Here is a 14,589-nt window from a genome sequence, read left to right on the forward strand (position 1 = left end):
TGTCATATCAAAAGCATGTAGCTGTTTTTCAGCAAGAAACGCACTACAATTTATCTAAACTATGGTATATAATAACTATTAGAGAAAAAAATGGAGGCATGAGTAAAACTTCCAATACTTATGCTGCTTTGCTCAAAGCCATTTATATAAATCAGTATTTAATATGAATGCATTTTCATAATAACTACTAGAAATTAGAAGGAAGAGCAAAATGCTCTGTTATAAAATTGGTAACTGGCACAGCATGTCAGAGCTTGGCTTGTACCAGGTATCTATAAATAATATCTTATCCTGCCACAGAGGGAGACAATCTATTAAAATCCATGAGTTAGAATCATTTTCTCAGTTTTTGGTTAGACTAGAGCTTGAACGTGTGAGACTTTTATTTTTATTTGAAATACTACTAGAAACTTTGGACAGATTGGTTTAATATTAAAGACTAAGAACCTAATATTTATTCTTCTCCCCCAAACAAATCACAATTCTTTCAATATGGAAAAATGGTAAGGAAAATAGTGTGAGAAAAAAGAAAACTGTCACAGAACTGATGGAAAATGTTCTACGTGAGTCATGCTAATTTAAGAACTAAACTGATCAGAATAACCACTTAATAAAATTTCAAGGTATTTTTTCCTTTAAATACCTCACCATACCTGAAATTAAGCACCCATTTTGAATTTTATTTTATGATTTAAACTACACAGAAATAGTTAACATAGTTTGAGTTTTGCTAAATTTAATCAAATATTTTCAACCTGAATGAGCTTCTCCCTCTTTAAGCATCAACCTAATTTTCTTATGAAGGGATTTTTTTTTTAAATAAAGAAAATGTAATAAATGATTACAAGTCGCATCACAATTATGATAATAGAATTTTAGAACTGGCCTTAGGGAAGTTAGAAGGAAAATGACAGAACTAGAGATTAGATCCAAGAGGCTATTAACTCATTATCATCACAGACTGGAAGGAATTTAGGTGGTAATCTGATATATTCCTAGGCCTATAAACCAGGCCACAGCCAGGCCACCTAAAGAGATGGGTGGTGCTGTTATTTTGTGGAGAATTCCATCAGAAAGGTTACTATCTCAAACGTACTTTTACCAAAAATAAATAGTTTGTTATAGCTACTACTGACAGTGGTAAGTATTGAATGGAAAATGACACTTTTAACAATACCTTCTTCAAATAGAGCAGGTAATAATATGTGCATCAATGTAATTCAACATAATTAACAACCAGAGTACTTTTAACCATGAGGAATAAAGTCAGTGGTAGAATGAAGGTAAACAGAGAAGCAGAAATCCGCCTACGTCAAAATTTATGAAGATACTTTAAATGATAACAAACCTAATTTTCTCAAGCTGAATCCAGTCCACAGTATTATTCTTGGCATATGACACAATGATGCAAGGGTCTGAATAACTAAAGCGACATGAACCTGAACCTGTAAATAGCAATAACAATAAATTTCAAAGTTAATACAGTGTAATTACATATTATCCTTCCTGATAAATACGCTAGATAATTTTCTAACCACTTAGATAGTTATCTGATCATTTCCCCATTCTTCTAACTCTGCTAAAATTTCTTGTAATCTGTTCTGATAAACATTATTTGATAAATAATTTTAAGAGTTGAAAAAAGGTAAAAAAGGTAAATTTCAGGTCTCTTTAGAAATACATGAGCTTCTAAATTAAATTACAATGTAAGCGTTCAGTTTTATGCCAAGAAATATCTAAATATTATAGAATGATTAATATGGATCTTATAAGATAATATCAATAATGATTGCATTTAATGGCATGTAAGTCATTCAGTTGTATGAAGAATAAAAATAGCATTCTTCTTCTGTTTGTGTGTTATTTAAATGATGAGGCAGTATGTGAGAAACTAAAATACTGTAAAGTAAATTCAAGTACTAAATGAATGAGAACTATTAGAGATATGATTGATATTATTCTACTGCAGCCCAACATTAAAGATTTAAAAGACAGACATTATGTCCCATTGTGGATATCCGGTCATTGTTTTTCACTATTATTTTCAATACTGGAGATATGACTACCAAAGAAAGTTTTAAAACTCTGATAAGAATTTGTTTTTACATGTTCAATGAATACATACAAGAAAGCACAATTTGACTGTAATATCAAAGATCTTCATAGATTCCGAAACCAGCCATGAAACATAAGCCAGGAGTTTACTGTAACTCAATAGCAGGGTTTTTTATACTATGTTAAAACAAATGAACCAAAATACAAAGAAATAGCGCAATTAATTTTTAACTTTCATCCATCTGCTAGAGGAGCCTTGGTTTCAGCAAATGGCATCTGTTGATGGTTTTTACATTTGTGGTACTCAGGAGTTCCAAGTTTTAATCAAACTCATTTATTTTATTTCAGTGGTGTTTAGTACAACACCAGTTAGTGTGCAATTGCCAAAGCTGGCAGTGTGCTAAAAAGGCCAAACAGCAGTTTTCCTAGATTTATTCGCACAGCTAAAATGTAGATGAAAAAGCATGAGAGAAGGCTACTGAAAGGAAAGTTACACAGCAACCCTGAGCTCAAACAGAAACCTACTTTATGCCATTTTGATCATTGTTAAGTTCCACCTTTCTTAAGCAGCTGCTTAAAATAAATATCAAACTGTGGCGCCGGAAATGGAAACAGGCAGGATTATGTGAGACAAACTTCAACACAAACAAATATGAGGTCTGGCAGACAATCTGTTTTTTCAAAAGACAGTTCAAACTAGCTTAAAGAATGTAAATGGTATTTATGTGCTTTCTTTGTGTTTTATACACCATAAGTACTTAAAAGCAAATGTATAAAGTGAATCCCAAAAAAGGAAAGGATAGAACAAGTGATAACCAAAATATGTTCCTTACAGAAGCAATTCAGTGGAAATTATTTACAAATTAAAAAAAGAGAAGGAAAGCTGATAAACATGAAAATAAAAATGTGTCTAAATATGACCCTGATGACCAATATGACCCCTCTCCTGTCTATTTTCTTATGTTACCATCTCAGTGTTGCGAGAATAAGTTTACTATGCACCCATAAAACAAAAAAGGCACCTGGCTAGTGACTCACTTTTCCTTAGTCATTAAACTCTTTTGTACCTAAACTATTAATATCTTCTGAACTCATCTCCTCCTCACTATTGTCAATGGACTCTCAGTAGCTCTTGCCAAAACTTTTTAATAATGATTAGCTGGTCTCCCTGTCTTCAGCCTTACATGTCCTCACCCAGCCCCACTCTTGCCAGTGCTCTTCCTACAAGTGAACTGAATTGTTACCTCCTTGCTAATAATCCTTCAACAATTTTTCAGTCCCTTCAGGATAAAGCAGTACTTCTACCCCAGTGAGATAAAGGTGCACAGTTTCTAGAGACCAAATGTGTACCCTGGAAAACAGAACTAGCCCAGGGTACCCATGTGAAAAGATAGCTCAAAAGCCACAGGGACTCCCAACAAAGGAGTGGACTACTAGAAGACCAGGACTGAGGTGTGCGGTACGAATGGATGCCAGAGGAGAGGTACTGCCCATGCCAAGGGAACTTCCCCTCCTGGAAGAAGCACCACCCAAGAGAACCAGTCGGCTTTGGATAGCTGCCTCCCTCTGGGACCACTCCCCATCAAACTACCATCCCAAATGGTGCCAAGCCAGTGAATAAATGATTCTCCATGCCCACTCCTAATACAACTGTTCCACATAGACTGGGTGAATTTCTTCTTCACATAAGCCCTTCTGAATTGCAGCCCCACTGTCACATAGACTTCTGTCAACAGAATAAGATTTCCCCTTGCCCAGGTTGACAAGGGTTGCTTGACTCTGTCTGTGATAAAGGGAGGAAAGAGTTAATTTACGTCCACGTGCCCAGGTGCCTAACGCCACCCCCAACTCCCTGCTCCCAGATCCGGTGGTGCAGAGCTATCACATACCTCAAAGCACCTCTGATGCAGTGACGAGACAATAATGAGCAGGTGCCACCTACAACAGGTACTTCTTTCTTTCCCCTCTTAAATCAAAGATCTTTAATTGCCAAAGCTGATATTTAAAACCAGAAAGGAAAGACAAACCCAAGTGAAAAATGCAAAATGTCCTCTCACTTGCAGATCCATTTTCTCTCCTTCAGACCACTTCCAATGTAATTGTAATCCTTCACTCTAAAGTAGTAATTTTGCAAGGATTTAAACAATTGCTGAAGGAGGGAAGATAATTTAGAACCATGGTTATAAAAGTATGGCCTGAGAACCATGATGAACTTAACCAGGTCTAAAAATTCAAACTCTTTCTTTGGTTCTTACCAACAAATGAGGAAATTCCATATATTTTCATTTTTACCCACATCAAGGATACAAGTAGCCTACAAAGTGATTAAGGGTTCCTAAAGTTTGATACTCATAGATAAAACTGATGAACTTCTAGAACTTACTGAGGACCCCCATCTAACAGTCTAGGATATCTGGCTCCAGTGTAGAGCTACAAACACCAGGATTACTGCAATATCCCCAGTTTGGGGGAGGACAGGATATTTTGTGTTAAAGGTACCTCATGAATGTTGTTTCCAGTTGGTCTTGGTTGTCAATTCTTGATTTTAAATTGACAAATAAATTGATAAATGATAAAGATAAACCTATATTAATTTACTGTAACTGTCATTTACATTATTATTGATTATTTAGTCAACCCCATAGTACATAATGATGGATACTTTTTTCAGCAACATTTCTGGCCTATTATTGGCTTACAGTTTGTCCTATGGCTTAAGACATATATGCATTGCAATATAACTACAAGCCATCTCTACTCCTCTGCTAAAGCAGATATCTACATAATGCCTTGAAACTATCTTGCAACAAAACCACCTTTCATTGATGATGTCCTGAATTTGTACTATTGAATTTGTGCCTATGAATTTATGCTATTTTAATAACTTGCTCTGCATTATCAAATTATGTATAAAAATACTGGGTTATTTTTTAAATTTTTGGAATTTTAACATACAATCATATGTCTAAGTTCATTCTTACTAGGTTAACAATGCACCATGTATAGTTAAGAAAAACAGAGACCCAGACAGTAATGCCCTCATCTTTTCAACCACTGCACCAGTGTTTTCTGCCTTCCTCCTGTTATACTGGATTAAGTGTTTCTGTTCTTACCAATGGTGAACCTTCTCATGTGGTCTAGATCCTATCTTCTGTTGTTCTTTAAGATTTCCCCTCTTTCTCTTGTATCACCAATTTCTGCCAATGAGTTTCCTGGATCATTCTTACTGTCATACAAACATCATAGAAACATACAAAGCATATCCCATCTTAAAAAAGTTTTTTTTGATGTCACACCCCTAACTTCTGTTCCTTCCAATCCTATTTTTGTTTCCCTTTATAGCAAGACTTCTCAGAAGGGCTGTCCAGTGATTGTCTCCACTTCGTCACATCCTCCGATTCCCTTTCCCTTCCACCCTGAAACTGCTCTTGGTTAGGTGGCTGGGGAGTCCGTGTTGCCAAGTCAACAGATCATTTCCCCATATTCAGGTTACTTGACTTCTCAGCAGGATTTGTCACCGTGCATCCCTCTTTTTTTCTTGGATACTTTCTTCTATCTTCTACCACCTTCTTGATTTTTCTCCTGCTTCACTGACTGCCGCCTCTCAGTCTCCTTTGTTGCCCTTTTCCTTCTTGATCTCAAATTGTTTTGGTAGCTTTCTCTTCTCTTATCTACATTGCCTCCTTTTACTTTGAAGCTTTAAATAATATCTATAACAGATAATACCCAGAATTATATTTTCCATGAGATCCACACTTATAGATCCAACTGCTACTCACCATCTCTAATGGACAACTCAGACTCTTTAAGTCAAAATTAGAATTATTGGTTTTCCACCCCCCAAATATCTAGGATACCCTTTTCATTTCAAATGGCACCACCCCAGATGCTCAAACAAAGCACTAGGTGTCATCTTTGGTTCCTCCCTTTGCTTCATTGCCCACTTCCAACCCATCAGTCTGGGAGTTCTGACTCCAAAATATTGTTCAGCTTCTATCCCTCTCTACTGCTACCACCTTAGTCAAGTCAGGGTCATGTCTCGGTGGTTTTCTTACTCCCTTTTTTACCCCCCTGTAATCCATTCTCCACACAGCAGTAAGAGGTCTTTCAAAAACAGAGGAGTCTTTTAAATTGTTTTAGCGATCATGCCATTCATTCCTGGCTTAAAACCCTCTCAACGCTTCTCAGCCCACTAGGAATAAAAGGTTGAGCTCCCTCCGTGACTTAGAGCTTCCCTTGTACCACTCTTCTCGTTTACTGTGTTCCAGACACTGTGGACTTTCTTTCTCCTCCCTGAACACTCCATCTCAGGGCTTCCATGCCTTCTCTCTGCCTACAACAACACTGATTATGTCAATTTCCTCATACTCTATTCTCTCCTCATTCCATTCATATCTTTCCCCACAGACCACCCCTTGGCTGGGTCCATCTTCTCTCTTGGGGTTCTGTGCAAACATCACCTCCTCAAAGAAGCCTTCCCTGCACATTCAATCTAAAGAACTCCAGCCCCCAGTGTCCAATCACCCTCCATCTTATCACTCCATTTTAAGTAATTCATAGTACTTATCACTATCTAAATTTACCTTATTTATTTACTTGTTTACTTGCTCATTGCCCATCTCCTGTTAGAATGCAAGCTCCATTGAAGGAGGAACCGTGTCTGTCTTGTTTACTACTTGTGTCCTTGGTACCCAGAATAGTGCCTGGTGCACAATAGAAGCTCAATAAACTCTGGCTAGATCATAAATAAGTTTGCTGTAATTTGCTTATTTTAAGTTCTCCATTTCTTTGTTTTTACTGTGTTATATTTATACTAGAAAGGGGAACTATAACTGTAGATCGATGGGACTTAAGGACTTTCGATTTGCCTGAATTGGGTCAAAGTGAAAAGGCATCTGAGAGCTGTGCTGTAGAATATCTGGACTTTATGTATCCTTACCACAGATTAACTTTGGTACTGTTGTATAGTCAACAGGGCAATAATTCCCCCATGTTAATTAGAAACTGCCCTTAGATGACTTAGATGGTTACATAATCCAGTCTGCTTTTAGAATAAAAATATCAGAGACAGATCACATGAGTAATCATGGTACATTTTTATCAGCCAGATAAAGTAATGTGAGGAATAATGATAGCCAGATGAATTATTTTACTTATTAGTAAAGTCTTATTATAATGGTCCAGCATAATTAAAAATAAGCAATTTGCAAAGTCATACAAAGTACTCAAAAGCCACACAGAATATCATCCCCAAGACACATGTTCTGACCTCTCCATCAGGAATCATTTTCTACTGCATTAAAAAAAAAAGAAAGTTTCTCGAACGTAATGTCTTCTTAATCGTATGACATTATCTTGTCCTTTCAAGTTGATTTATTTTGTTTCTGTTTGAATATTTAACTAGATTAATACCCCGTTCTAAGGGAGAAAACCCACTTTTATGTCTAGGAAGAAACCTAATAAAATTGTAACCTTATAGAAAAATGTTACTCTAAATTGTAATGTTATAAAATCTTTGATGATAGGTGCGTCTTACCATCATATAACCTTATCATCACATAGCCTTAAATAGATCTTATTTTTCTCATATGAAGGAATTCTATATGATAATAAATTCAATGCTTGTTAGTATTACCGATAATTCTACATAATTTTTTAAACTTCAGTTTTTAGAGTGAAATTCCCTCTGATATAAGTTATCTTCCAGAGAGAAAGCATGTGTAGGGGTTAGGAGAGTGAATGGTGGGGGCAGGCTGCCAGGTTTGCAATCTGGGCTCTGACACTTTTTAGCTGTATGACCTTGGACAAGTCACTTATCTTTTCTGTGTCTAGTTTCTACATTTGTCAAATGTGAATAATAACAGCAATCACTTCACAGAACTGTTGTGAAGATTAAGGCATTAATGCATTAAAAGTGCCTAGACAACAAATCTTGGTCCACGTTAAGAGATTTCAGGTATGATTCAGTATTTTTGTTTCATTTCATAAATTCATTTATCCCAGAAAAAGGAGCAAATATTTGTTCATGGGCTAAATATTAAGTTGAATTACTGCTTATCAAAGAACTTATGGCACATTTTTCCCCCATCGATTCTTTCGTTTGGGGTTATTTTCCAGCTCTTTAATGGAAACACTGTAAGTTCAACCTGGAGATGAAAACTGAGACCCAAATGAGTAATCTACCTGTTTGTAAGCATCACTGTAAATGTGTTAGAGGGGAAGAAAGTTGTCTACTTGATAAGAAAAAGAAGGCCCTTTGGGATCAGTATAATGAAATAAACTTTATAAGGTCTTTACAATTGCTAGAGTGGAAATTTGATTTTGCACTTCCTAGCATCCAAAGAAAACAGAAAATCTGATCAAAGTTTTAGTAGTACCACAAAGAAGAAAAAATTCTAGTAACTCAAGAGAAAAATTAAGGTTTCTATGAGCAGAGAGGTACTACTCTGTGCATGTCCACTTTATAGGTAAGGGCACGGAGGCAAAGAGAGGTTAAGCGATTTACGCTAGACCCAAATGGGATTCAGATTTGGGTAGACCAGAACCCATGCCTTAAACCACTTCACTATACTCCTTCTGGGCATAAAGCACACTTTTAAAAAAACAGACAAACAGTGCTTCATTTTCACATGGTCAGAACATGTTGGGACAGGCTTTTGTGCTTCTGCTTCTACTCAGGCTCCTGACTTGAGCCAGATGGTCCTTTTTTTGGTAAAATCTAAAGGACTGAACCACCTCTAGCTTCAATATCAGGTTTACTTCGGCATCACTTTCTCTGCAGGCTCCCTGCCCATTCCCCTCCTTTCCCTGCCCCCATAGCCAGTCACCCAAATCTGCGGACCCTCCTCCTGCAAATTTATTGAATCTATGCCTTTATTTTACCTTCACCACCACCTCCTTAGATCATCTCTCACCCAGATCAGTGTGATAACCTCCTATCTGGGCACTCAGAACAAACACAAAAGGTATTGTAAAGAACACTTTTTTTGTCATTTGCTTGAAAAATCTATAGAAAGGCATTTAGAAGAGATTTTAAAGAATAGTTGTATTCCAAAGAAGTAAATCCTAACACCTCCCAACTCAGAAAATTTTAATTATGTGGAAAGCATTAACCTGATAAAATATTACAATCAGGATTAAATTTAAGATAACAGTGTAATCCACATTTGTATCCTAAATAACGCATTCCATAATATCTTGTAAATCTGTTTCTGAAATAATCATTTTACTATAAGGAAACAATTAATATTTACAAATGTAAAACAGTGCCTAGTACTTCTTATTTAAAAATAAAGAAATAAGAAGAATGGCAAAGCTTATTTCTAAAAGGTTGCTTCCTTTCACTGTTAGACAGACTCGTCACTATGATTCTAAGAAATATTTTTTTGTAATCTCGGTTTGATCTTTGAACCACTTATTCAATTTAAAATTGCAACTAAAATTGGTATCAACTTTTATCCCCCCCCCCCCCCCCCCGTTCTATTTAAATAGTATCATTCTTAGTATAATTTAGAAAACAATAGATAAGTAACTTTCCACTTTTTTTATAGGGAGTCAGGCCAAGATGATCAATCTAACAGTCAATCAATCAATCAATGAGTCAACCAATTATTAAAAATATTTCTTATTTCTGAGGTACATTGGAACTCAAAAGCCTAGTTATTTTCTCGTGATTCAGTCCCACTTCTCTTGACTTTGGCTGTCATTCAGGAAAAACTAGGAAATGTATACACTTTGAATAGCCTTTCCCACTTAAGAAGTAAAATATCATTTAGAACTGACATTTACATAAGCTGTGTGGTGACCCCTTAGCAGTCCACATGGCTCTTATGTTGGCCGTTCCTTCTGCCGGGCTACCCCTCCGAAACAATTCAAGCCTTTGATCAATGGTTACATCCTCAGCGGCTGCCCCCTGGCTGCCTCCAGCAAAATGCTACTCCTCATTTGCTGACCCCTGATTAATTTTCTTCATTGCATTCATTATTCCCTCACATTCATTTGTTTGATATTCATCAGCATGTCAGCCCTATCAGGGCAAAGCTTTTGTTTTGTGAATCCTGTCTCCCCAGTGCCTTGAGAGCTACTTCACACAGAATAGGAGCTCAGTGAATAGTTGTTGAATGAACGAACGAATGAATGAATGAATGCAATTTAGGAAGCACTTTAAACTCTAGGAAGAAAGTCTTTTGGAAATGCAATGATACCATTATTATTATTTTTGCTGTTACTGGCTCTTTTGTAGCATTTCTTTTCAGCAGGATAAGGAGATGGAGGTGATTTATAGCCTCTGTCCACTAGCACAGAGACTGTCACTCTTCTGGGAAAGCTAGAGGGGCAGCACATTTGTTCTCCGATGCTGAGAATTGTTAGGGTAACAACACTGCATGGTTTGGCTGATGCTGCTTTTCTGTTCCTCTACTTAATATCTTTCCCTAATGGCAAAACAGGCTACAAGTATAAATTAGCTACAATTGGTTGAATAAAGGTATCAAAGGCAACTACTGTGATATTTCTTGTGGGGCCCCCCTGAACTAAAACAGACAATATCATAACCATATTTTCAGACAAAATGTATTCCTGGTTAACTCATAGCTCATTCTTGTCACCCAGTTCTAGGATTTAGGACTACAGTGGGAAGACATTTAAGAGATCATGAAGATGTACACTCTCACTTTACAAACAAGTTGTCAGGGGTTCACACAGGCTCCACCACTTCCCCAAGGTTACACGACAAGGCCAGTTGGCAGAGAAAGGACGATATGGCCCGACTCCCAATCCAGTGCTCTTTTCCCTTCCCCATTTATATCAACAACAAAAGTTGTTTATCAACAAAAATGAGTCACAAAGACATGGAAATATTCTCAATGAAAAAAATACATGGCTTAAAATATCTACATTGAAAAAATTTTTTTTCTTATTTTGCATTAATGACTATTATTTACAGGGAATCAGAATACTAGGTGGAGCAGTGTATAGAAATCTCCATGATTCCTACATACGACTACTGAGATAGGCAAAAGTAATAGAATATTAAATAAAGGGAAGGTGATAGGATGTGATTGGTATTTGGAAGGGAAGTTGAGGCTTTCCCATGAAAGAAGTGTGAAAATGACAATAAGTTTATTATAAGAATGTAAACACATCTTTATCAGTATAACATCGATAAATATAATGCTCAATTCTAACATGTTAGTGTAGACAGTGGACAGGGTAGACAGAAGTGGGTTTACCATGAAGCTCATGAAGCTTAAGCTTCAGGGCTCTGCACTTGGATGAGCACCTTCCAAGGCCCTGGGAGGAACTCTAGCAATGTGTTCACATGACCATGTTTTATAACATTTGCAACCGATTGAGACTGCTGCCTCCTTTCTTGACTACTGCCTTACCATGTTACCCTCATGCCAGGTGGTGGTGGAGTGGCCATGGCGGCTTTCGGGATCCGGCTAAGGGGAAGTTGAGTTGGAGATATGTTATGTGTGTGTGATACAGTTACATAGTTATGCAGGTCACTTCTATTCCACAGTGCAGTCATCCTCAGCATAGAAAGAGCTTCTAGGAACATGCCTACCACCCACTGTGATGAAGTACCTATGTCATCATGACTCAAGAACAGTGGGAATAAACTGTTCAGTGAGTGACGTCAATTCAGAGTTGCTAAGATTGGTCACTGTGCAAGAGAAGTCAAAATGCCCTGAAGTCTTGTAGTTCATACATGAAAGAAATTAAGACAGAGATTTTTACAATTTGCTAATGATCCTAAAAACGTACATGATATACCAGTAAGGAATTGTGAAGGTAAGATGTTAAATAAATGAAAAAAAAAACTCTGATCCACCAAGCTAGAGGCAGAATTATTTTTCTAGTCTCTAAATAAAAATATTATAGAATTGTCATATGCAGAGGCAGTTTAAGAATATGCACCCAAAAGTTGTAAGGAAAAGAGTATTTCAGGTAGTTAACAAAGACGTTATGTTATATTTTTGGATTTTGTGATGCTTGTGGTATTGTCAACTTCTAAACATTTGTAATTTGTTGTGATTTCTTTTCTCATTCTAAATAAATATTCACATTTGTACTTAATTTTGAATGTGTAATTTTGTATTCTTTTCCTTAAAGACAACCTAGCCCTCACCCAAATTGTGTAAGGTTCAAACATGGACCCACAAAACCTAGACCCACCCCTGTACAGAGCATGCCCTGAAGCGTGTTCCTGCACATTTCACGAATGTCTTAACTCACGTGGGAGCACCAAGGTCCAGATTACATGGTTCACTTTCCACTTTGCTTAACATGGCACATCCCAGTGACAAATGTATTGCAATGCAGGACAACAATAAAAAGAGAATGAGAAGATATGATTCTTGAAATTATTTTCCTTTTCTATTACTTCAGGCAGATCTGGCTCAATTAAAATATTCTTAAAAGGAAACTATCACGTTACAACTAGATTAGGATGGATGAAATGACTTGTAAGTAAATTGTTTGCTTACATAAGAAACATGCCATTCATTTTTGGACTGTGTTGGAGACCACCTGAGTGAACCTCAGGAGCTCAGAAAAAGCCAGTGAGAACCTGTACCTTCCAGGATTTACTAAGTGGAGTGTTTCTGTGCAGTGCTGGCCGAGAGGCTCTTAAAGGGCTGTTAGAGTTTATAATGCCAAGAATACACACGTACATGAACAAGTACCAATTATGTGCTAATCAAGGAAGCCCATATTAAGCACACTGAAAACCTGTTCATTGTGCAGTAGCCCATTAACCATAATGTACACGCCCGGAGGAGACGCTAGGGAACTTCCTAGAGTCAGCAAATTTCCCAAAATTCACAAATAAACTTCTTCCTTTCTTCTCATCTCTCTTGGGTGGTTGCCATAAAAATAAACAACTTAAAAAATAGCTTGATTTAGTATAAAATCAAGACTACTTAAAAAATAGATATATTAGTCATTTATTCTATTAAGAATTCAAGAGTTACTCCCTTTCTCAAAATAACTGTCATACAAGTCCATAATCCCTTAAGGTAAGATAAACTTCAGGATCCAAATTACTTACTTCTTTACTTAATTTACAGATTTCAGAAAGGTAACATGGTAAATATACCATATGTTATGTGACATCCCCAGCAAGGTCTGAGGCAATACCCTATAATGAAACATATTGATATTTCTACAGTGAAATACATGAAGATTCACATAAGTAGTATAAATAAAGATTATAAATAGCCTTAAATCATTTCAAGTCAGGTCTGGCTGCCAAATGAATTCAGGTCATGGGAGGCTTTGCCATCACATAAATATATAAAAAAAAAGGTTTGTGGTTTTTCCGAGAGTTTTTTATTGTAATATGGAATTACAGATTAGGAACTGTGAGCCTGTGTCTCCAGTAGCCCTCTCTATTTCTTTATTTCTTTTTACTTTTATAGTAAAAGGATAAATCAATTGGTTTTAGTCTCCCAAGCCCAGGGTAGTTTTATTCTTATTTGGTTATGCCCTTCTTCACAAAGCCCCAGACTTTTCAAAGTAAATCAGAACAGAAACAATAGAAGGAGCTACTGCCTCTTGGGGGTTCGGTAGTGGTTGCCGGGAGCAGGCTCTTTCCTCAAAGCTCTGCCTGAAAAACAAGCTGCCTTTTTAAATGTGGCACAGGGCCACAGAAGGAGAGAAGTGATCTCATAGAATTTATAGATGGGGAAAGCACTGCCAGAAATCATGCCTCTAGATAGTGGAGCGGGACCCATAAATCCTGAAGGCTCGAGGAGTGTCTGGACAGAGCCCTGCTGAGGATTCTTGCAACCCAAGTGCTGCTGCTGCCCTTACTCAAAACTCAGACCTCAGAGACAAGCAGGGCGCCCAGAGCCGCGTGTAAACAACAGCATTTGATATAGAAAGATCATAAAGTGATGAAATCGATGTAATCAGGCTACTTAGAACTCCCTGCTAGGACTGGAGCAAATCTTAGCAGAATCAACACATCCTTTCATCTTTTCAAGGTAGATAAATGGAGGACAGGGCCATTAACTAGAGGTTGCAGTGAATGGAAAGAGAGAAAGAGATGAACGGGGAACTTTTAGAGAAGCTTTTAAAAGCCAGACACTGTCACTCCCAGAGGATATTACATGTTACTGTAGGCTAAGGCATTCAACAAAGGGACTTGCCTCATTCTATATAGTGAAAAATGTGATGAGCAACATGAAGATATTGGTATAATAAGCAGTTCTGGCAATTATCTATATTTTTTTCCCCCCAGAGAGATTTTTAAGGACAGTACTACTCACTACAGAGAAAATGTTCATTGTATCCAAAAGCACTGAGAAACACAGTAAAAGCTTATTTGCTACCTGGCAATTCTTCTTCTTCTAAGTAATTCTGCCACAAGCAAGTCATGGACCATTATTATACAGATGATCAATATTTTGATAGTTTCACAAACTTCTGCTCAAGTATTTCACTGGAGGCAGCTGTGCATGTTTATTTTCCAGTAACAACAGTGATTATACTATACTTAGGTTTTTATTTCCTTCATTACCAAGTCTG

At 37.0% G+C, this 14,589-nt stretch overlaps 1 protein-coding gene across 3 annotated transcripts in view; it reads right to left on the reverse strand.

Annotated features, from left to right (window-relative positions):
- Positions 1 to 14,589, reverse strand: part of RELN (reelin) — a 531,612-nt gene that overhangs the window by 224,740 nt on the left and 292,283 nt on the right. For all 3 annotated transcript variants that reach the window (XM_036863169.1, XM_036863168.1, XM_036863166.1), the window contains exon 9: positions 1,349 to 1,445. In XM_036863169.1, coding sequence (XP_036719064.1) covers positions 1,349 to 1,445 — 97 coding nt within the window. The remainder of the gene's footprint in view (positions 1 to 1,348; positions 1,446 to 14,589) is intronic.

The sequence above is a fragment of the Balaenoptera musculus genome, chromosome 9 (genome assembly GCF_009873245.2).
Source record: "Balaenoptera musculus isolate JJ_BM4_2016_0621 chromosome 9, mBalMus1.pri.v3, whole genome shotgun sequence".
Classification (NCBI taxonomy): Eukaryota; Metazoa; Chordata; class Mammalia; order Artiodactyla; family Balaenopteridae; genus Balaenoptera; species Balaenoptera musculus.